Source organism: Saccostrea echinata, unplaced genomic scaffold (assembly GCF_033153115.1).
Source record: "Saccostrea echinata isolate AGI-Se365-2 ecotype Australia unplaced genomic scaffold, CSIRO_AGI_Sech_v1 ptg000052l, whole genome shotgun sequence".
In the NCBI taxonomy this organism is placed as follows: Eukaryota; Metazoa; Mollusca; class Bivalvia; order Ostreida; family Ostreidae; genus Saccostrea; species Saccostrea echinata.
The window spans coordinates 2088245-2112732 of record NW_026889801.1 but is presented as its reverse complement, the minus strand read 5'-3'; the positions used below and the strand labels follow the sequence as shown (position 1 = coordinate 2112732).

Genomic DNA, 24488 nt, shown 5'->3' with positions numbered 1-24488 from the left:
ACAAATAACATTTTATTATTATTTACCTCTGACTCCTTCACTCTTTGATATGATATGCAAATATTTTAAGTTACTGTTTTGATGTTTTGCATTCTTCGGAAAGTGTCTCTCTGATTCATATTTCTTGGCTATATGTCAAAAAATACAGGTTACATAACGGTTGTTCATTACAAATTCTTCGTCTACAATAACACGATTCAAATGTTGTCACAGTTAAGTTAAACCCCTCTTAATAAATGTAACACTTTCAGTTAAATTATACATCACCATGCGGGATCTGTAATTTAAGAAGAATGTTCTTTTTTATCAAGGATATAACGTAGGAAAATCTTTCTCTCTGGTCAGGTCTATCAAAGATCTGTCAAAGTCTACGTTGATGATAATGACATGATTACATCATCGTTCTTGTTAAAATTAATTGAATACTTTCTTTGTTGAATACATCTATTCTTCGAATATACTGAGTTTGAATACACTAAACCTTATGATGATTTTCATTTTTTTTTTTTTTTTTTTTTTTTTTTTTTTTTGAATAGCTATCCTAAATTACCTTTTGTGTTCCGGACAGATATGGCTTCCTTGTCCACATTTTTTACTGATGATTTTCTAACATACATTTGTAGACTACCTCTGCATGAATTCTTCAAAATCAATATATAATTTACCAACCAAGGGAAGGACCATTGAAGGACTTTTATCTAGGAAATAATGATAATGAATTACGATTAGCGCAAAGACGTGTTTGCAGTACAGCAGTGAAATACCACTATATTAAATACATTTTTTTCCGTTTTCCCATAAGTATAAGCTTTGATCGGAGAAAAAAATCAGTATTGCAAACTTATTTTCGATTTTATAAAAGAAAAAAAAAGAGAAACAAATGGCAAATGTAAGAAACACAATAAGAGAAGAAATGAAGAATAATAATCCAGTTATTAATAGACAATTTATATCACATGACGAGAATAAAAAATCAGAGAGATCGCCAAGGTTTAAAGAAAAGCGATTGAAAGTCTTGATATGCTCCAAAAATAAAATAAAAAAAAAGAACTGACAGTACAACTTTACTCAGCAAAAGGGCAATTGAAGTTAGTTCGTGGCAGATCCGCTGAATTTTCAAAGAGCATTGAAGAATCCCTAGCCATTTCGGTCAAGATAATGAAAAACGGGAATGATGTGGAAGTGGCTTCATTAATTGAATGGGATATTTGAAAGACTAACAAAATTAAATTATTCAAAAGTAATATAAGAATGTGAGGTTCTTTCAGTAAATATCCCTGGTTTTCCATCAAATTAAAGAGCAACAGTGAATATTATTTACTTCAGAGAATGCTATAACAATGAATCCTAAATTGTAGACAGATTTACTTCAGAATGACAGGTCTTGCCCCTCGAAAATATCAAAAGTTCAAGGATATCCGCTTCACTATGAATTCGGAATTTTGAAACATGTTATTATTCCTACTATTTTGAAGTGCTGGGAGCTGGTTGTGCATTGTTTATTTATTCCGTAATGTTACATTATTCCAATGCATATCACATCTATGTCTGGAGTTTAAATTTTACACAATTCCTGGGCATGAGGAAGTTGCTCCCAACATTTTTCATGTTGAATTATATCGCGAAAAGATACCCGTATATCGTTGAACTTTTACGGTCTTGTAGTAGTACATATATGTTCTGAATTTAAACCTGTCATATGACAAACAGCTGATGTAAGCGATGTCGCTTTGGCCGAACCCATACAAGTGCAAACACCACAATTCAAATTCCTCAAAACTAAAGCTGTTAAAAAATATTAAAATTGTATTTATTTTTACGGGGCAATTTAGGACGTTTATTTTATGGGTGTCCTTAACCTAGCTGCGTTTATACTAAATTTGACTAGGGAATGTTCCATGTACTTGATCAATACATAGGGCTCACGGCGGGTGTTACCGGTCAACAATTGATGCTTACTCCTCCTTGAAACCTCATCCCACCTCTGGAATTTTAAAGGGTCCGCCTTTATACCCTGTTCACAGATTTGTATTTGAAGTTTTTATGAGATCGATCAATGTTTGTTGTCTTCAGCCTATTTCATATATATATATATATATATATATATATATATATATATATATATATATATATATATATATATATATATATATATATATATGTATGTATGTATGTATCCGGAATTTGCATATACAAAGTTCATCATAGCAGTATTACTTTTCGCTTTTAAAGTAGTGTCCGATAGTATTTTCCTTGAAAATGTATCGACTTTTGCATGATTTTTGACTCAAAAGTCTTTTAGGACAGACCTAAGAAATAATTTTAAAAAGGTTTTGGACATCTCTGTCCTGGGGTTGAAGATTAAAAAATAGGAAAGCTGTATTTGACTACCAGGTTCGTACTCATACCATCTATTCTAGTTAGTATAGATATGATGGTTTATACCGCATATTCTCATAACCGATATTACTTTTCAGTTTTCATGGATATTTATCCAGAAAAGTTGCAAAATTTATTTTTAATTTTTTTTTATCTTTTATTTTTGTTTTTGGAGACAAAATTATTTACCTTTGCTAACGATTTTTTAAGTTAAAAAAATCTTTAAAAATTGTTAATATCATCTGGTGCCTGAAAGGGGTGAAAACGAAGACATAGAGGTACTGTGAGCACTAAACTCACAAAAGGATACAACTTTCCCATTTGAATAAAATTGCAAAATCCACGTTTGCTATGGGAAACCCCAAATATCTCTGCGTTCAAGACGTGACGAAGTAGGTGCACAATGGCACTATGTAAAAGGGTCTCTGTTAAAGTTTCATTAACTATTTGACTCAGAGGTATAAGAGGAGTTTAGGATACGAGATGGTATCCCAGTGTAACGAACAGACGGAAGGGCATTCCTATCACTGTATACACCTTTTTAAGAGGATGTTATAATAATTTAAATGCTCAAGGTAAAGATTTTTAAAAAATGCGTCTTAAAGGAATATGTTAACGAGGATGTTAACCAACCTGAAAGCAGGTGATACTTTGGTTATACAATCGGAAAAACGAGTAACATAAATTAAAGATAGATATTAACAATTTTTCCAAGACCAACTGAGTCGAGTGTTCGTATCTTGTTTATACATTGTATTATCATTCAAATGATTGTTTATTTTGTTCGGTATCAACAGCCATAAATCAATTGTTATTGGTACTAAAATTCATAATTAATATAGCATACATTTATTTATATCAAGATGTGATCAGAATGACAAACATATGAAGTAAACAAATATTAAATCATTACACTAAGGATTTAAAGAAATCCGCATTGATGTTGTTTCAAATTTAGGCTCCTGTATTGTGTGCATGTGTGTATTGTTGCATTGATCATATGTTTTGATATTGCAGAATTCGATTTTTTTCACAATAGACTCAATGACAAAAAAGAATATTCCTTAAAACACCAAACACTCATGTTTATCAGATTAATAATTAAATTGGCACGATCTGAAAGTAACAGTTATACAAAGTACAAAATGCATTTTTCAAGAAAAGATCAATTTAAATCAACATGTGAAAAAAAGTAGAAGGTGGTAAGATAATTCATAGTTTCATCTATAGAGGAAATATATGCAAACAAAGTAGAGACATCTCTATTATCCTTCTACATTTTTTATTATTTTATCTGTTGTAAAGAGAATTCTAAAATAACATGTGCAAGAATAATTTTGCAATTAGAAATTATTATACTTTGTCCAAAGTTGGCTGTTTTATTTTTTTCTTATAATTATATGACTGAAAACAAGACGATGTTTCAATCTTTACTTTATACCAATAAAACATAAGAGACTTGTTATCACACAGGTAAATATCGTGAGGGGAAATAAGAACCAAATGCAATGATTTTGTCGAAGTCGTGTTCCTTCATACAATGTCCACAGTTTATAAGTTTCTCTTCCATATAAAATTGCCTTTATACAAGCTAGAACTTTCTTCACGATCTGAACCCATGAGAGATCAACTGTCTTTTTGCGTACAAGACAAAACTGAGCGCATGTATCCAACACGGCTATCATGAAATGAAGAAAAACATAATAGTCGCTAATGTTGTTTTCCTCACAACACAGAAACAAGTGAAAAATGATTGTAAATATAAGGAGAATCTTTAAAACGTACAAATAATTTTCCATTTATAGATGCACCATCCATTTGTTACAATGGTTTCAAGAAAGTAAAGGGGACGGAGTTCTGAAAATAATATGATTAAAAAATACTGAATACACAACAGTTTTATTTTTGACATTTTTGTAAATAAAAATCAAATCCAGAGATTCGTTCCAGAATCTTTTTTCATAAATCAACAGATAAGACATAGTTTTACTTGACTTGTTCGATTTTAACCGATGTAATAGAAATAACCGATGTAAAAGAAATAAGTTTTGAACCAAACTATATATATATATATATATATATATATATATATATATATATATATATATATATATATATATATATATATATATATATATATATATATATATATATACACTAGACAAAATTGCTAACGCATCACTTTTGTTCTTTTTTTGTAAATTGAACATTTGCCTAATCGGTACTAGTATATATAATACGCAATCTTTTCCATACAGTGGGATTGAAAAATGTCTTGGTTACATGACAATATTTATTTTCAACAATTTTTCACTAGAAGAAGAAATATTTTTTTCATTGTTTTAATTTTTTACATTTTCTTCCACAGGAACCCTCAGGAACCCTCTGCAGGCACCATAATGACTGTTTTAGCACGCACTTCTAGGATCAAATACCGCATACGGTGTATTTTTTTCTGAGTTTTGAATTAGTACAAACAGTAAAGAACATAAACAGAAAGAAAAAAAAATAGAAATTTATCCCGAAAAAAAGATATGGACACGATTTTCATTTTGTTTATGAAATAGTCACGCTTCAGTTAACATTGTACATATTTACCAGTTAAGGCATTTAACTGTCTCATTTTTTGCTTAAGTAGCATAATTATATCTCAAATACATCATAAACAAGTTTTGACAAGTAAAATATTCAAGTAAAATATTTCATTTGGTGGTGCGTTAGCAATTTTGTCTAGTTTATATATATATATATATATATATATATATATATATATATATATATATATATATATATATATATATATATATATATATATATATATATATATATATATATATATATATACATGTTTATATATATATATATATATATATATATATATATATATATATATATATATATATATATATATATATATATATATATATATATATATATATATATATATATATATATATATATATATATATATATATATATATATATACATGTTTATATATATATATATATATATATATATATATATATATATATATATATATATATATATATATATATATATATATATATATATATATATATATATATATATATATATATATATATATATATATATATATATATATATATATATATATATATAAAGTCTCACATTATTCACTCACAGTGTATTTCAGGGGTAAAATGTAAATAAAGAAGCCTTTTTGAGCAAAGAAGTTAGTTGTTTATTTGTTTCTTTGAATCATCTACTTTATCATTGTGGTGTAGAAGGAAAATACTTCAAACAATCATATATCAATGTAATGCAGTTAATAAATTAAGGATCCTTAATACTTATTTTCGTTAAAATAAAATTTTGGTATTGCTTTTATTGATTAAAAAAAATCCAGGCATCTACTGTGCAGGCCCTTCTTCGCATGCGCAAGCTAACTGTTTTCGGTCGTTTTCGCTCGCCAATATCCTTGCCAGAATAATGTTATGCCAATTATTTACAAGAATATAGAGATAGAAAAACTATAGGAAGTACATGTAATGATAGGTTAATCAACAAACAAGAAAAGAGTTGAAATAGGGATACGTATTATAATTTTATACGAGTACAAAAAAACGAGTAGCAAATCATTTATAGATAATCGTTTGCCTGTTGTCTTTATAAACGACGTTATGCGACATGAAAGCTGTCTCGTCATTGTGTCCAAGGGATAAGCTTGGAAGGACCATAGATCTATGTGTGTAATCTTCCACGGGTTTCTGCGAGGCGAAGTGGGGCGAAAACCATTGGCTTGCGAAGATGGTGCAGTACCCAAAATCTCCAACTTATTTTTTTTAGTCATTTAAAGATGCCAAAGTTCTAAATTGGATGGAAATATTGTGTTTATGATTTCAATTGTTGCTTACATATATACGCGAAAATAAAATAAATAAATAGATACCTTCCATTAGAATTGATTCCTTTCAACAGTTCTAATACCTGAGGAAAATCATTTTATTACATTTCAATTATATTTCAAATCATCAACACATGTATACTGTTTCATATTGCATATGTGCGAGAAATTTACTCTATAAGAATATTTTAACAATATAACAACGTCAATTTGAAGTATTCACTAATTAAAGACGTTTTATACTACATAACAACAGATCAACCTTAAAATATCCCTACCAAATACACAAAACAAATCATTACAGGATATGATTTCATTAGCTTTTTGTATCTTTCTGATATAATGCAATAGGCTGGAAATAAGAAATGATTGTACTGTAATTTCTTTGTTTGAGATAAATTAAGAAATGTTATTTTAAAAAGTAGATTTGAGTTACATTTACATGAAGTGTGGTATATGAAAAGAAAAATAACTTACCTTCTTTGTGTGATCTAATTATAAGAAATGACTTAAAATTATGCACCTAAAGGGTAATTCAATTGCACTGATATATTAGAGTCACATTTGTACTTTCAATAGTTTTTTTGTTTATTTCCATTGAAGGGTGAGGAACTGTTCCTAAAACGTCATAAAACATTTGAAAAAATTAAATACCTATTTTGTGTTTTGTTTAAATTCCAAATGCTTATCGATAAGTACCAGCTGAATGTAAATTTGAATAAAAGCTGTAAGGGTTCTAATCTCGTGTAAAAAGTACAGGAACATAATTGAAAAAAATCGATATAATAAAAGTAACTTTTTCATGGGTTCCCTAGCTTGGCCATCACATAAGGTAGAGATAACTCCTCTTAAAAGGCACTAACATTGTTAAAACACAGTGCAAAATAGATCTTTATATATTCTTCATACTAATTCAATATAGACAGACTTCTTGAATTCACATATAAATGATCTACCTGCTTTTGGAGGTCCATGGTTTCTCCGCTACAATTTTTTTTATTATTTCAATGAGTTTTGAGATTGATTACTGTTCGTTATCTTCATATTTCATAAATATTACGATTGATTGATTGATTGTATGTTGTTTCACGTCCCATTCGAGATTTTTTCACTCATATAGTGACGTCACCATATACCGGTGACGGGCTTCAAATTTTAACCTTTACTCGGCACTCAGGGCCATTGAGCAGCGAAGGATCTTTACCGTGCCAACGCCTGCAGTGACAAGGGGATTCGAATTTTAAGGTCTCACCGAAGGGCCCACAATTTCACTTTAAAGTGCCGAGTGCGTGGGACAGTTGCCACCAATTTTTTATCGACTTTGGTAAGTCGCGGCCAAGATTCGAACTACATGACCTCCCGATCACGGAGCGATCGTACTGGCTCCGTACTACTGCATAAATATTACGAAGAAAATCAAAACAGTTTGAATGTTAAAATTTTTTGAAACACTAAATCTATAAGAATTTTCGATTTAACGTGAATATGTTGAATGTCGACTCAAACAATATTTCAAATTTAACTAAGCATTCTAAAAAAATTAAAGACATTACCATCTAACACCACTCTGCCCAACCCAATAATATTAAAAAAATAGTAGATTGTTTACTATCCTCAATAGTTTGGTCTATTCTTTTTTCATAATATAAATAGAGACTCAGAGTAATTATCCCCATTATTCATAGCATATTCAAAATAAATCTTACATGAAATGGAGATAACGAAAAGTATTCATGTTCAAAGTTCATTTAGACAAAACAAATCGGGAGTAAAGCAAACAATGACCTCCAGTAACATCAGAGGTGGAATCAGGTGCCATGTAGGAGTGAGCAACCACTGAAAACAGGTCGAAAATTTATTTACTTATTGAACATTGTTTTAAATTTTCATATACTCCATAGATCTAAACTTTCATTGCTTTTTTTTTTTTTTTTTTTGGTTGACTTACTCCTATTTCGTATTTATTATGGTCGTGATCAACTTTTTTAAAACAATAAAATTTAGTCATTAAACACGTGTACTATCTCAAGGTGACGAACTGAATTTTATTTTGATTATAAAGCTTTGAACCTTCAATTTCCGACCTTTCTTTGTTGAGCAATGTCAGGAAATTAGGTTGATCAAAGAACTACAACTTTTCTGATGATGAAATAAATGTTCATGAATTTACGTACCAACGATGAGGATAATGAACAATGATCAATGACACATATTGAACCTTCTTTATCGGGAAAAACAGAGTACTCCGTATTCCAAATTTGTATAAAACAAATGGCATGTAGCATGTAAAAAATTCCACCAAATAATATGTTTCCTTGCAAATAACGTCATTGTCACGAACACTAAGTGAGATTGTTGAAGGTTTGTTTGTTTGTATGTTGTTTAAGGTACCTCTCGAGAATTTTTCACTCATATGGAGACGCCACCACTTGCCATGGAGGGCTGCAAATTTTAACCTAAGCTCGGCAATTAGGGCCATTGAGCGGCGAGGAATCTTTCTCCTGCCAACACCTATTTGACACTGGACCTCGGTTTATACAGTCTCGTCCGAAGGACTGGTCTCCAAGTCCCGCAGTGGATTCGAACCTGCGACGTAAGGATCAACTCCTTACTCCGAGACTCTAGAGCAGACGCTCTAACCACTGCGCCACGCGGTCGACGATTGTTGAAGGTTAAAATCGAAAGAATTGTGCAAGAATTTGAGTTTAGAAATGAAGAAAAAAAAAAACTACCACCGATTAAGGAAAAGTATGGCTAATTTTGCACTGAAATGTAAGAATCAGTAAAATGAAGCAATGTCAATTAATAAAGTCAATAGCACTGTGTCTTTAATTGTAGAGAGCAACTGTCTGAAAACAACAAATTAACCAATGACAGTTAAATGTTTAATATTTCGATTTGATTCAACTGAGTCATTGATATTTTAAGATACTTTTCAAGCAGATTTGAGTAATATTGCATACGCACATGTTACTATAAGTATATATATATATTTTTTTTTTTAAAGTTTGTTTTCTAACATTAGAAGTATCCAGTATTTAGGACATATAAATCCAGACTGCCCTTGTGGAATGTTTTTTTTTTTTTTTTTTTTTTTTTTTTTTTTTTTTTTTCGATTTTTCCTGGAATTCTTTGAGACAAGCTCTTAATTAAATTGGAAGAGTTATATCTCCCACCACCAACGTCTCTATATGAGTGAAAAATTCTCGAACAGGACGCAAAACAACATACAATCAATCAATCATCTCCCACCACCGTATTGCACATATAGAACAAGGCACCTCAATGTGAAACATGCCAACTCTGTACACAGAAACAGAGTAGAATAAACCAGATACCTTCTCTTGATTATATTTTGGTAATGACATTAAAAAAGAGCTTATATATTAAATAATATTCTGTTTAATCATAAAATACATTTTTTAACGGAGAAAAAATTATTTGATCCTCTCACTGCACAAAATTTTCGTCAAATGTTACCAAGATAACGCAATTGCGATGTGCATTGCGATCGGTGACTTTTTAATACCTTGCTGAGTGGGATTTAACTAACGAAAAAATGAGTGTATTGGTAAGTTTAAATGTAGTTTAATACAGTTTAAAATCGCAAATTATTTCTTGTTTCGTATTATAAAGAATTGTTATTTTTGTCTGATGCCACAGTAAAATTCCCCGTATAAATTAGCCCCAAACCCCCACCCCACCTAACCCCCCAGTCTCCTTTAATAAAAGTTAATGAAACAATAGACCTATGGGCCACATCTCGCACCTGAGCACACTGGCTAGGAAGAAGTTGAAATCAGTTCAGTATTCAAAAGTTTTAAGGGAGAGGGACAAACTTTAATTTACACTACCTCAGGATGCTTCTATATAAATATTACTAATAATGACTTTGCTGTTCTTAAAGAGAAGAGTTTTAAAGATTTTTTGCCTATGTATTCCTAGTAAAACTCTGATTGCTCATTGTGGCCCCACCCTACCTACCGTAAATTTGAACCTGCACTACCTGAGGATGCTTCTACAATAATAAAACTAAACATGGCTTTGCTGTTCTTGTTCAAAACATTTTTTTTCAAGATGATTCCTATATATTCTTATGCAAGACATTGACCTCCTGCTGTGCCCCATACCCCTGAGGGGTCATTATTTGAACAAATTTGATTCTACAACACCTAAGGTTGCTTCTGTATAAATATGACTATATCGACTTAGTTGTTCTTGAGAAGAAGGTTTCAAAGATATTTCCTATGTAATGGTGTGATCGAGTTCTTACAAGGGATAAATAGGTTTTCCTTTTACTCTGTCTGAGTTTATGATTTGAATGATTATTAAGACAGCTCTGTATGAGGGTATATCACACAGTACTTAAATTCTCTCTTATCTAGAGATGGGGACTGCGTAAGGTACATCTTGCTCCGTGTTTCTCCCCTAGGTTGCCATTGATAGATAAGAACCAGCCATTGTCTCAGACTTCTTCAGTTTTATTTCATCCAGAACTTAATATCAATTCCCTGGGGTACTGCCACTGGTGTTTATAACTTTTATACTTTTATTTTGCTCTTACCCTTAAGATTTTCAATCCTCTATCCTGAAATGTCTATCACATACTAATACATAATACTATGATATTAATTCAGACCATTTTCCAGTAGAAAAGGATTTACCCAGAAAAAGTTTCAAAATGTATTTAACTTAGCAGTAAGTACTTAACAAAGAATGCATTGAAGTCTATGGAGCATTTTTTTTTATAAATAAAAATTCAAATAATAAGAATGTCAATAAAAACTGTAGTGGAAAAATGTATTAAAACACATCAGAAATAGAATGACAGTTGAATTTTTTTTTTTTTTTTTTTTAATTTTTTTTTTTTTTTTTTTTTTTTTTTTTTTTTGACCTGATAAGTTTCTTAAAATTGATTTTTTTAATAATTGAAAACAGAGGGAGATAACTCTTACCAAAATTCAAGGTCATAGATTAGGACACATCCCACCCTTACATGCAAATAGTAATAAATGGGAATTATGTCTAAATATACTAAGTATTCAAGACCTACCATCTGTTATGCATTCAATTTCATTGAATCTTTTGCTATCAGGGTGAAATACCTTAACTTCTTTATTGCTGATTCATCAGCTAACTTCTACATGTATGTACAGCTACCCTCTGATTGCCTGACTTTCCCAAAGCTTTGCCTTATATACCCTTGGGCTAGTCCATTCCAAGTGTTGTCAGGTCATTTCACTATCTGAAGTCTTCAATGCGTTTACTCAAATGCCTCTTAACCATTACATCTATATATTCCTATGTAAACCTTGATCCACCGTTGTGACCCTGCCCTATCCCCCCCCCCCCCCAAGGGTCATGTTTTGAACAAGCTTGAATCTACGCCACCTGAGGATACTTCTGTATTCATATTTCTAATAATGGCTTAGCTGGTCTTGAAAAGAAGATATTTCCTTTGTATTCCTATGGTAAATTTTCACCCCCTGTTGTGGCCCTACCCTACCCCCAGGGGTCATATTTTGAACAAAATTGAATCTACACTACCTGAGGATACTTCTTTAATAATGACTAATCTTGGCTTTGCTGTTCTTGAGAAGAAAAATTCTAAAGACATTCTTATATATTCCTATGTAAAACTTCGACCCCCTCTTGTGGCCCCGCCTTACCCCCCAAGGGTCATGATTTGAACAAACTTGAATCTACACTACCTGAGAATACTTCTGTATTAATATGTCTAATAATGGCTTAGCTGTTCTTGAGAAGAAGATTTTTAAAGATATATCCTATATATTACAATGGTAAATTTTCACCTCCTGTTGTGGCCCTGTCTTACCCCCAGGGGTCATATTTTAAACAAAATTGAATCTACACTACCTGAGGATACTTCTGTAATAATATGACTAATCATTCCTTATATATTCCTATGTTAACCTCCCTCTTGTGGCCCCGCACTACCCCCGGGGTCATGATTTGAGCAAATTTGAATCTAGAGTATTTAATGAAGCTTTCACATAAGTTTCATCTTCTCTTGCCCAGTAGCTCTTGAGAAGAAGTTTTTTTTTAAAAGGTGGCACCAAATTTTCACGAATTCTTAACTATCTCCTTTTGAAAGAGGGCGCAGCATTTCCTAAGAACAAACTTGAATCCCCCTTACCAAAGGATGCTTTGTGGTAATGTTTGGCTGAAATTGGCCCAGTGGTTCTTGAGAAGAAGTCGAAAATATGAAAAGTTTACAGACGACAGACGGACGCTGGACACTCTTTGATCAGAAAACCTCACTTGAGCCTTTGGCTCAGGTGTTCTAATAAAATTGACTGAAAGAATGACTAATAAAGCAGCCAACAGGCCAGGCGTTGAACGGACAATAAAGTATTCGCTTAAATAGTATTAATCTACAGGGATAAAATTGATTACAAAGCTCTATCTTTAGTTCTGTGCTAGTAGGAGTTGGAACGGAAAGAAAAAATTTTCTTCGATTTTTATGCTAAATTTAGCATTTAAGCATTTGAAATAAAAATACTTATGATTTTTTAAAATGAAATTGATTAATAACAAGGGCATCGTAAAGCGGGGTATCCCCTTATAAAAACGCACCTTTCTAAAAGGTCTGCTACGTGTATTACACTCGCATCAAATCATAAAAAACAGTTGTTTGTAAAAGGCGGTATCATACAAAATTTAATTTTTTTTATGTATAACTGCCATCTACTCGTGTCTTAATTAAAACCAGAATATTTTATCCAAATTCAATAAAACTGAACAATTAATCTGAGCCTACGGAACACTTGGCGGTCGGGCAGTGCCGGTGTAAAGTCTAATAAAGACCGGGGTCAGTTTTCCACGTCGAAAAATTACCTCGGCCTTTATTCTACGTGGGTCATTATTCGTCTTTACACCTGTATGGTACTGTAAATAATTTTCTAATTATCGTAAATGTCTGTTCATGGATGCTATCGTCGAAAAATAAATATCTACATCAGTGGTTTATCTAATTTCTTGGTTAGCAAATCATGCCACATAACCTCTACAACTATGAACAATATGTTATGAACATACCGCAAATACTCTATTAACTTAATGGGTCGAGGAAATATTAAAATAGAATCCGGTTGCATACAACTTAATATTTACACAAAAAAACAAGCTCGTTTAATACTAAGTCCTATGCTTTTTAATTTGTCAAATTTATTTTTTTCCTATTAATGCAATGCAAAAATTACGGAAAACAAGTGAATGATTCAGCAATCCAGGTGTAAATTACTACTTCCACTTACAAGAGCGTTTATACACCCAGACTTTGTAATGAAAGGTTAAGGAAGAATATACAAAACCTCATTCTTGACCATATATCACTTAGATGTTTCAAAACAATTTCCAAATATTTCAGATGCTAATGCTTTAACGTTCTGCGATGAGGAATTTCGCATTTTGGTATTTATGGTCTCTAAGGCATATCCATACTATACCCTTTTATTTGAAGGCACATGAACACCATCCTGGTAAAAGCAACTAGGAACACCGGCTCTGACAATAAGTACGACATAAGCTTTCTGTTGTCTTATCATAAAGCCAGGTGAACCTGAAGACCCAGGGGCAAATGTCGTGCTGAATAGTATCTTTTGAGGCGGATCACGCAGTGCTGCGTAATAATCAATTCCATTTGGGAGATTCTCTCTACTCCAGCCACTTAACCATTTAACGTAAATGTCAACGTTGTTGTTTGGTTTAATTATGTTTGGGTAAACTTGGCTGTCTTCTTTCATTTGCACGCAACCAGTGTGGCCAATGAGGTGAATCTCTGATGGATATTGCATTTTACCAAATGAAGTCAAAGGTGGCGCAAACGTGACACCGCTTTCCTGGTGAACCTTCAATTCCAAAATAGCTACATCAAAATCTTTATCCATGAAGTGAAGAGTTGATTCAAATCTAAATTTCTTCCTTGGATCGTCTGTCTGGGTCACTTTTGTCTTGCCAAACTGAACGCAAATTCGGTCACTCTCGATGGAATTTTGATCTGAATAAAGATATACCTTTTAAAATACATAGTACGCCGGAGAGAGAATGGTGTATGAAATAATAAGAAGAAGAAATAAGCCTCCCCAAATGTAGCTACTAGTTCTACATTATATGCTAAGTCTTAACTTTAGAATTGAAGGTTTAAATTGTAATCTATTCACGGATGCTTTAATCAATCCGTGTGAGAAAGGAAGTCCCGCACATTTAAAAAAATGTTATGTCTATTCATTACCCATACTTTGACCGCTTTTACAAAATCTAATTCAAAGAATCTGCACAGCAAGGGGAAGGTAATAAATGTGAAAATAGATTAAAGATATTTATTTATTATTTAAAACAACGATGTTCCTTTAAAAGTGACGATATATTTCAACGGTTATCTACGTCAGGAGAATGGTTGAATTATGTTCATGTTGTTAAAAAATAATCCTTTCTCTGATCAAGGATAACGTATATTTATCCCTTGAACGTTGCATTTTGTATCAGTAAGATCAACTAAAAGAAGTTTAGCAAGGACTGCTCACCTTTGACAATCTCTTCTATAACATGTAAGCATGTCATGATGTATTTTTCCCAAACACGAAATCCTTTTCCCTCAGAAATTCCATCAACGAGTATGAGCCCCACACTCTTGCTGACCTCTACTTTGATAAAGCTTGTCATCACATCTGTTGGACACACTCCTTTGGAAAATGGATATTCAGGTTCCGTTCTTCGTATTTTCTTTCCCTAAAATGTGTTTCTTATACAATAACATGTAACCGCATACCTTCAAAGTCTCCTTTTTGTCATTTTAATCAAATTTAAAATGTATTTCTTTCAAAAAATTGGAAATATGATAATCATATTTCAAAAACATGAAATTAATAAGGCAGATATAGATTTAAAATCGTGATTTTTTTTTCTATTTCTTTGTGAACCATCAGAAACATGACAACATTGCAAATGTTACAATGTACATATCTTTCCTTCCATTCCAATGTAACTCCTACCCGACTAATAACAATGACTTCTTTTTATCCTCTTTGTGTTTATAAAATTAATAATTATTTGCCATAATACCTCTAAACACCTATAGTTCCTAAAACAACCCTCTTTTTTTCCTTCTGTGTTGGCCTGCACATCCTGAAAATCGTCAGGAAAATTCACATAAATAATATTAAGAGAAGCTCAAATACGTATTGAGAGAAGTCCTAAAAGATTAAGTTAAGAATATAATTTATACTTTGAATCCAAGGAAATTCTTTCTCCTCTCTCTTTATATTAAACAGTCGGATAGATAATGAAAGAACTAGTCATATTCAGATATTTTAAGCCATCGTCTTAAATCTTCGTCATAAGATAGGTTAATATAAGATGTGTTATTAGTATATAAGGTAACCTTTTCCCAAAAACGCAGGATTTCTTCAACATTTATTGAATGCGTCACAGAACAGAATTAGCATTGGATTATTCCCTGTCTGATATTGGCTATTTCACTGAAAGGTATAAATGATCGATCCTCATTATTACAAATAATGCGCTGGCATTTGTGTCCCTTCTGAAAATAAATTTTCTCATCATTTTTACAAGCAATCTGCACAGTCTCTCCTATTGCAATAGAAATGTTTGTCTCTATAATTGAAGGTTTAATACGTTTCAGTTGCACCTGAATGTCATTTTCACAAATACCAATGACAACAGTGTGATTTTTGTAATCAAAAATTGATGCTGTTTGATATAGACCGAAACTCTCTTTTTCCCTGGTGACATTCCATTTGAGGTAACTCATACAATAAGCAACTAGTCTGTAGTAAACGAACATAGCAAATGAGCGAAATCGGAAACACAGAATTGATGAGTATTCCCATTTTTTGTCTGAAAAGTCTTGGTTAAATATTCTCTTGTTCATACATGGAACAAACCATGCCTTGTCCTTTTCTGTGGTATCCTTTTTGGAATGTAGAGAAACTAGCATATGGAGTTTCTGCATTTTTGTCATAATTTCAGTTTTTTGATTCAAATATGAAGGTACATCTTACCACAGAGCAGTCAATAGCTTATCATCCAATTTCCCTGTCTTGTTGAACAAGTCCCATTCTGTATAATATCTTCTCTTACAGTCTTTGTGAATATGGTTTTTATCGGCTATAAGTTTGTTAACTGCAATAGCAAACCACTGAATATTAAGAATAACATTTTGTTTTGAATGATCTTCAAAATTATTCCCATCTTCAAACCATAATAACAACCCGTTGTTGTGGAAAAACTTTAAAAATTCAGATAATGCTGTTTTGTTTTCAAGTTGAAACTCAAAGGGAAGGCATTTAGTGTTTATATCTCATATTTCTTCAAAAGACATAACTTCTTCCTTTTTCTCGTTGATCAGCTGCTCAGCTAGGTTAAGGACTCCCATATATATACGTCAGCCTATGCAGAGGTTCGGCAAAGCTATTATGACGTCACGTTAAAACAATACAAATGAATCTCGATGAATAAATACTATATGTTCTTTTTAAAACACACTAAATACGTTCGTTTATCATAAATATTATAAAGATAAATGGATGTGCAACTTATCTTGTCATAATAGCACTTAGCGTATGTAGAATGAAAGCCAACTTGATCTCGCTGTACTTACTGAGATGACGTCATTTCTTAGTTTGACACGCAGTTTCTCTGTACTTGAGGCGTGGATCAAGCTTTTATCGTAGCTTGTAAAAATAAAAATAAGTACGAAACACGCGTAGTGGGACTAAAGGAGAGAAATATTCTGAAATATATTAATCCACATTTTATTGTCAAACTAAATTGATAATGTGTAGACTTTATATAAAGCCGTAGGGAGCACATTTGTACAGCAACGTGCTAGAATGACAGGTCCAGCCCCTCGAAAATATCAAAAGTTCAACGATATCCGCTTCACTATAAATTCTGAATTTTTAAACACGTGCAGCTATTATTCCTACTATTCTGAAAAGTGCTGGGAGCTGGTTGTGCATTGTTGATTTATTCCGTAATGTAACATTATTCCAATGCGAATTACATTTTTGACTGGAGTTTATAGAAAGACGGCTAAATTTTAAACAATTCCCGAGCATGAGGAAGTTGCTCCCAGCACTTTTCGTGTTAAGGAATTTGTCTCAAAGAAAACGGAATAAATCTTATAGCTGAAAAATGCCCGTATATTGTTGAACTTTTACGATCTTTGTAGTAGTACATATATGTTCTAATTTTAAAACTGTCACGTGACAAACAGCTGATGTAAGCGATGTCGCTTTGGCCGAACTCAGCAAAGACCCGATATATACAAGTGCAAACACCACAAATCACATTTATCAAAATTAATGCTGTCAAAAAAAATATTAAAATTGTATTCATTTTCCCTGAATATATTAAGGCGTATATTTCATGGGCGTCCTTAACCTAGCTGCGTGTTCTAGCAGTGCCCATTTCGAGGTTACTTTCATTGTATTACTGAGTTTTTGTGTGGCTGCTTTAATTATGGATGTTTTGATAGATTCCAAAGTTTCCCTGCCCGTATCAGTTAGATTGAGAAGGTCAACTTCATACTCAGAGCGACTAGAGACCCTCTCAACCAATCCCTGTCTTCCACTGGAACTGCTTTCCAGAACTCCTTAAAATTTTCATCCATTTCCTGTCGATAAGAAATAAATCCATTCCATTAAAATAGCTTTATTAGTGCATGTAGTTTCCAATTTAAAATGTTGTTAGTGTTCCATGTAAAAATACTTTGGCAAATATTCACACTTAACTGCTTGTGTCATAAACTTACATCTTCAGATTTTTCTTCTGTGTGAGTAGCTTTGATCAAGACAGGGGCTTTTGTACTGCCAAATGTCTTGATTGATGATATCCAGAACTTCACGTGGTCTAAAAAAAGATGACACCAAAGTAGATTGCATAAAATTAATTTTACGGGTTTTTCTTTTTATTTTTCGATTTTTTTTTTTACACTATTTATATAGTTCTAGATATTGATCAGCATTTAAACCTGCTTATCTATAAATAAGATGTAAAACAAAGGCGGGTTAAGTTGAAATATATTCCTAGCGTAGATTTCAGAAGGATTTCATAGTCTTTAATGCATTGTAGGCGTATTTTGCACGAATAACTACTTGCAGAAATATCTGTCTGCATTGAATGAGAACTTCTAATACTATGGAGCCTCTGCTCCATAACTTTTTAGGAATGTAATGCATCTCTTACATTAACCCTTAATAATGTGTTGATCAGGTAAATGGAGTAACCCTTTGTAACAGTTTTGATGAGCAATATAAAATTTATCTCTTTATAACTATTGCACTGTTTTTTTTTTTTTTTTTATATCATATCATATATTATTTTTTGTTGTGGTTTAAAAGAAATATCCTATCAAGACAACATAGATATCTACCTTCATAAGTCCATGTAGAGAAAATTGATCCCTGCTGGTTATTTTCTTCAGTACTTACGTAATCTTCAAACTTCTGAGTCACATTTAAAACAAGAATAAAGAACACTCTTTCTGTAATGTAAATCTGATGGCATGCATAATACGCGAATTGACCAGCTAAATCCAGCATACTAATTGTTGGTACTTTTTCTTTTTCATCCAATATCTTCAGCAATATATCCCTTGGAATTGTAGTTGTCCTTGCGTCTGAGTGAACAGAGAGGGGTTTCATTTGCAATTCTTTATCTTTTTCAATATGAACTGTTTTATTTTCAGTTGAATTATTATCCTGTATATCTGAATTGTCCTCTTCTGATTGTACATTTGCAACATTTTCATTCGCTTCCACATTTCCATCTTTCTTAACAACCTCAGAATCTAAGTCAGACATACTAACCCTAATAAATGCTTTCTGTCGTCCATCGTCCAACGATACTGTTAAAAAATATTTTGTTAAATAAACTATTAACCTTTGAAAAAAAAAATATCATTAGCTTTTCAGAGTTAAATATCGTTCAACTATTATCAGGTTTGGTAGGAGCGCTTATAAATTGTACCTCAGTAAATATATGTGTTTTTAAGTAAGTATTCAATTAAAAATTAAACCTTCTAGACGACCATTTCTGATGGTAAATACATGCCGATGAAGCTCCAGGCCCCTTGTAGACTCAATATCATCTACATCATCTTGGGTTTCTGCCATTAAACGTTTCAGTAATGTTGTTTTTCCTGCTTCAGCACAACCAACAAGAATGCCTCTTGAGTGATCAACAGTTATTATGGTTTTCTGTAAAGACCCTTCTAGTTTTTCGATGTATAGTTGTTGCAAACTCCTCTTTAGAATTTGTGATAGGACATTCGAATGTATAACCTTACCGCCGGAACCTAACAGTAAAATAATTACTTTTTTATGAAAAAATGCATCACATTTGCAATACAGGTATATTTTACTGCATCAAAATTAATCAATAATGCTATGAAAGGCGCGAATGAACGACGATCATCGATAATTTGGATTGATGTTTGTGTGTGTTTTAGTAAGTGGAGAAATAAGGTACATATACAGCATGTACCTGCTTTGCCTTTTTGAACTGATTTTTTTTTCAACATTAAAAGTCGCATCGTTTATCCTTGCATTATTTTTGTTAATGGATTCTTACAATGGATTATTCAATGTCGTAGCAATTTTTTTTTGTCTGAGTATAAATATTGTAAGTTAGTTATGGAACAAATAAAGAAAGCATCTATTTACTATAATACACGGTATTAAGGATACATAACACTAACAAACATTTGATTCCTGGATTGATATACATTATTTTACTGATTTTGAATAGAAATTACATAAATAATAAATCCCTAAAATATTAAGAAATCTTAAGTTTTCTTTGGCGCTTAAATATGCGACTTTGTTTTGTTTACTATATAATTCTATACAAAATTTGGCATATATTTTTAACATTGCTTACAAAGTTCTTCCAGTTTACCTGGTAAACATTATTCAGATTACTTATATTATTTGAATATAAATTTATGAGAAATCTTGCTGATTTCTGATAACAAATTTGTTTGTGTTATTTATCCTTAAATGTATTGCAGAAATGTAATTATATTTTTTTTTTTTTTGTATCATCACAATGAAATTACAATTTGTTCAATAAATGTTATATTAAGAACAAGGTACGGTTTTATACAACTCTGACCCTATATTTTTCTAAAATATGAAAGTGACATAAGAAATTAAACTCATACTTTCTGAATCGTTGAAATACCATGCAGTAAGAACATTCAAATCGTTTTTCTCATATGACCTCATAAATGTTAATTGTAACGTCATAAACTTGTGGATTTTTCCCGTATTTTCTTAAAACTTTACAAAAGGCATCAATTTTCAGTTGAATTTTCTTTCAGATAATATAGAGCAAATGCGTTGCCCACAAAGATTTTGAAAAAGGTGATTTTTTTTTTCCAAAGGATTTTATACGACGTATTAAAAAAATTGAAGTGGGTCACGACTGTGGACATTATTTTCGTAAGGAAAATACCCTTAGAAATGACTCATTTTAAGGCTTTTTCTGTTTGAAACGGAGAAATGTAAGGAATGGTCCTCCTTTATGCAATATTTCTTTATGACTTATCATATTCATATACTAAACTCATATTTATCACAGACTACCACTAAAAAACAAGTGACACCATTTCTTAATTATTTATTTATTAAGTTTGGCATCATATGGCCACGGCTGGTTGCAGATCAATTATTTAAGATACATGTGTTCAGTGGGTGCCGACCCAATTGGTTTTTGGCACACCTCCAATCAAAGCAAACAATCAAACAATCAATCAATCAATATTAACTGTACACATGTCATTTTTTACACTATAAGACTGGCGTTTGCTTTCCAAATTTTGCGGTGCGCCAGCCTTATAAAACAATATTCAATCAATCAATCAATATTCAATTGAATCAATCAATATCAAGTTCAATCAATCAATCAATCAATAAATTTATCAATTCAATTAATGAATATCCAATCAATTAATGAATATTCAGTTGAATCAATCAAAAAGTTTCTGTCCAATGAATCAATCAAATTTCAATAATATCAATCAATATTAAATCAATCAATCAATATTCAATCAATCAATGTTCAATCAATCAATGTTTCAATATTCAATCAATCAATGTTCAATCAATCAATACTCACTCAATTCAATGAATTGTAGTAAGTTTATGTTTAAGCCAAACAATATTTCAATAAATTAATCAATGTTCTGTGTTAATTATCAAGTTAATTAATTGTTTTCCATCGATAAGTCATCCACATAATCAAGTTGCAGCTGCGCCCTGTTAACAGCGACGCGTGTCAAGATAATTTGTGTTAAGCGCTATACGATGTATCTCTCCAACTGGCTCTTCGCTCTGTCAATTACAGAGACAATACTGTCCGCATAATAAGATGACCAGCCGTGACGATGGGTGTTGTCTAGTCCTTGATCGATAGTTATCGTGTTGCAGCTTCACCCTGTTTAGAGTCAATAAGCCAATACGATTGGGTGAGTGAAGTCCTTCCTTCTGGTACTTGGAAGTGTCCATCACGGTAGCATTCATCACTGTATGGCAAGGAATGGCAGCTTTGGCCGGTCGTGACTAAGGCAAGGTCTTAGAATGATTGACAGCTTGGCTCCTTAGGCCTCTTTCTCTGAAATGAAAAGAACTCGGCGCAGAAAACAACTCAAAGTAATATGGGGTGTGGAAGGGCGGGTAAATTTTCTTGAAAGTTCACAGCAAACCCTAAACGTGCAACATTTGGAAATGGTGTGAGAATGGAATGTACAAATGCTTGCGCATACATTGCGCGCGCATCCTTCCATGTGGGGCGCTGTGATAAATGGATTTATAACGCATTCACCTAATAAATCCGATTATCACAGACTACCACTAAAAAGCAAGTGACACCATTTCTTAATTATTTATTTATTAAGTTTGGCATCATATGGCCACGGCTGGTTGCAGATCAATTATTTAAGATACATGTGTTCAGTGGGTGCCGACCCAATTGGTTTTTGGCACACCTCCAATCAAAGCAAACAATCAAACAATCAATCAATCAATATTAACTGTACACATGTCATTTTTTACACTATAAGACTGACGTTTGCTTTCCAAATTCTGCGGTGCGCCAGCCTTATAAAACAATATTCAATCAATCAATCAATATTCAATTGAATCAATCAATATCAAGTTCAATCAATCAATCAATAAATTTATCAATTCAATTAATGAATATCCAATCAATTAATGAATATTCAGTTGATTCAATCAAAAAGTTTCTGTTCAATGAATCAATCCATTTTCAATAATGTCAATCAATATTAAATCAATCAATCAATATTCAATCAATCAATGTTCAATCAATCAATGTTTCAATATTCAATCAATCAATGTTCAATCAATCAATGTTCAATCAATCAATACTCACTCAATTCAATGAATTGTAGTAAATTTATGTTTAAGCCAAACAACATTTCAATTAATCAATGTTCTGTCAATTGTTTTCCATTGACCAGTTGTCAAAATAATTATGTTGCAGTCGCGCCCTGTTCACAGCGGCGTAGTCGAGATGAATTGTGTTAAGCTAAATCCGCCAAACGTGCATAGTTACTCAATATATATCAATGATACTACTACTACTATAAATGATAATATTAAATCAAGTTGGCAGTTCACTATGTTTTTAAGCCCGCTTTTTAAAAATTTTAGCTTACTGCCAGAAGAATTGTATATATAAAATATCTTCTGTTGTAACTAGATTAATTATGCTTGGTAACTGAGTTAATTACTTTTGCGATCTTTTTCCTGATCGAACTTCCCATCACATCTGGAAACGACCCTATAGTTAACTTCACTGAACTATTTAAGGATTCGGCAGTTTTATCAATGCATATCTTTACACAGCCAAGGTCATTTGCCCCGCAATAGAATATCGGATTAGGAACCCCATTCTAGCACATTCCTCTCTTGCTTTTTTACAACATACTAAAATTTACTGCTATAGAAGCCTGTGATTAAAATGAACAGATGAACCAAATATCTAAAGAAAAAGTTCAAATGTCTTTCTTATTCTATTGAACTGCAGGGTTTATAATCTATGAATGATAACATTTGAATTGTTCTCTTCCAAATAATTGAATTGATTCGCATGAAAGTAAGTAGCTTTTCAAGTTCTAAAAGAATATAATTTACATGTATAGTGCATATATTTAATTTGAGACGCTACACATTTAGTTTAAGGTTAATGTAAATAATAAATTACCAGGAATGTTTGCTCTGATTCGTAAACAATGGTGCATGACTAATAATTAACAATACAGAGAGTAACTGTGTCTCTTTACCCTACTGCCCCCCCCCCCTTACAGTTTAACATCTACATGATGAAAGTACTCGTTTTATATAACGAGGTTCTACTTATGCAATGCCGAGTTTAAACCTAAAGTGCTTAGTATAAAAAGGTTTTCTTACTAAAGATAGTTAATTATCTACTGTTGGATACATATTAACATTAATGAGAACATGAGATGGAATACACTATTTATTTATTTAGTTATTTATTGATGATGATAGTATGGTAGATAAGATTCTTTATTTCCAAATCAGGGCCCTTTCAGGCATCACAAACAACAAGCATGATTTCTACAATTACAAACAGTACAAACAATTTATGTGTATACATACTAGATAATCTATACATGTATTTGTATATTGTAAAATTTGACACTGTATATGTAAGTAATGTTGATAAATGAGATAGTACTTCCGTGATGATAACGTGAAATGTGATCAAGTAATTCTAAGATGGAGATCTCAATTTAATAAGGTAAAATCTAAAAACGTGTATAAGTCATTTATAAATATACTAAACATCAAATCAAACTGTATAGATCTTACATATTTTGACGTCTGTTCATAAAGTTGTGTGATCTAATCGTAACCAAAATAACTTTACTACAATCATATGCTGGCTTTCCCGTAGCCAGTATGCTTTCCGTCTGCGCTTACCGTGCTCAGCTAAAGAATATTACTGCTTAATCAGCCATATCGTAAAGAAATAAATATAAAGTGATTCAAAATTTAAATGACATAAAAACAAATGGTCTTTATACAAATGAAAAGTTGCTGCATTTTTTATGCCAATCATTGCATCGTGGGAACGTGGTAACAGGGCTGTAAGACGGCACTGAAAGAATTGCATTTCATTTGAAGT

At 31.9% G+C, this 24488-nt stretch overlaps 1 protein-coding gene across 1 annotated transcript in view; it reads right to left on the bottom strand.

The window, feature by feature from the left end:
- Positions 1–13542: 13542 nt before the first annotated feature.
- LOC133203872 (uncharacterized) overlaps positions 13543–24488 on the bottom strand; it is a 155700-nt gene continuing 144754 nt past the window's right edge. The window contains exons 5-6 of the mRNA XM_061339670.1: positions 14813–15017; positions 13543–14286 (exon numbers count right to left, since the gene is read on the bottom strand). Coding sequence (XP_061195654.1) covers positions 13730–14286; positions 14813–15017 — 762 coding nt within the window. The 3' untranslated portion in view covers positions 13543–13729. The remainder of the gene's footprint in view (positions 14287–14812; positions 15018–24488) is intronic.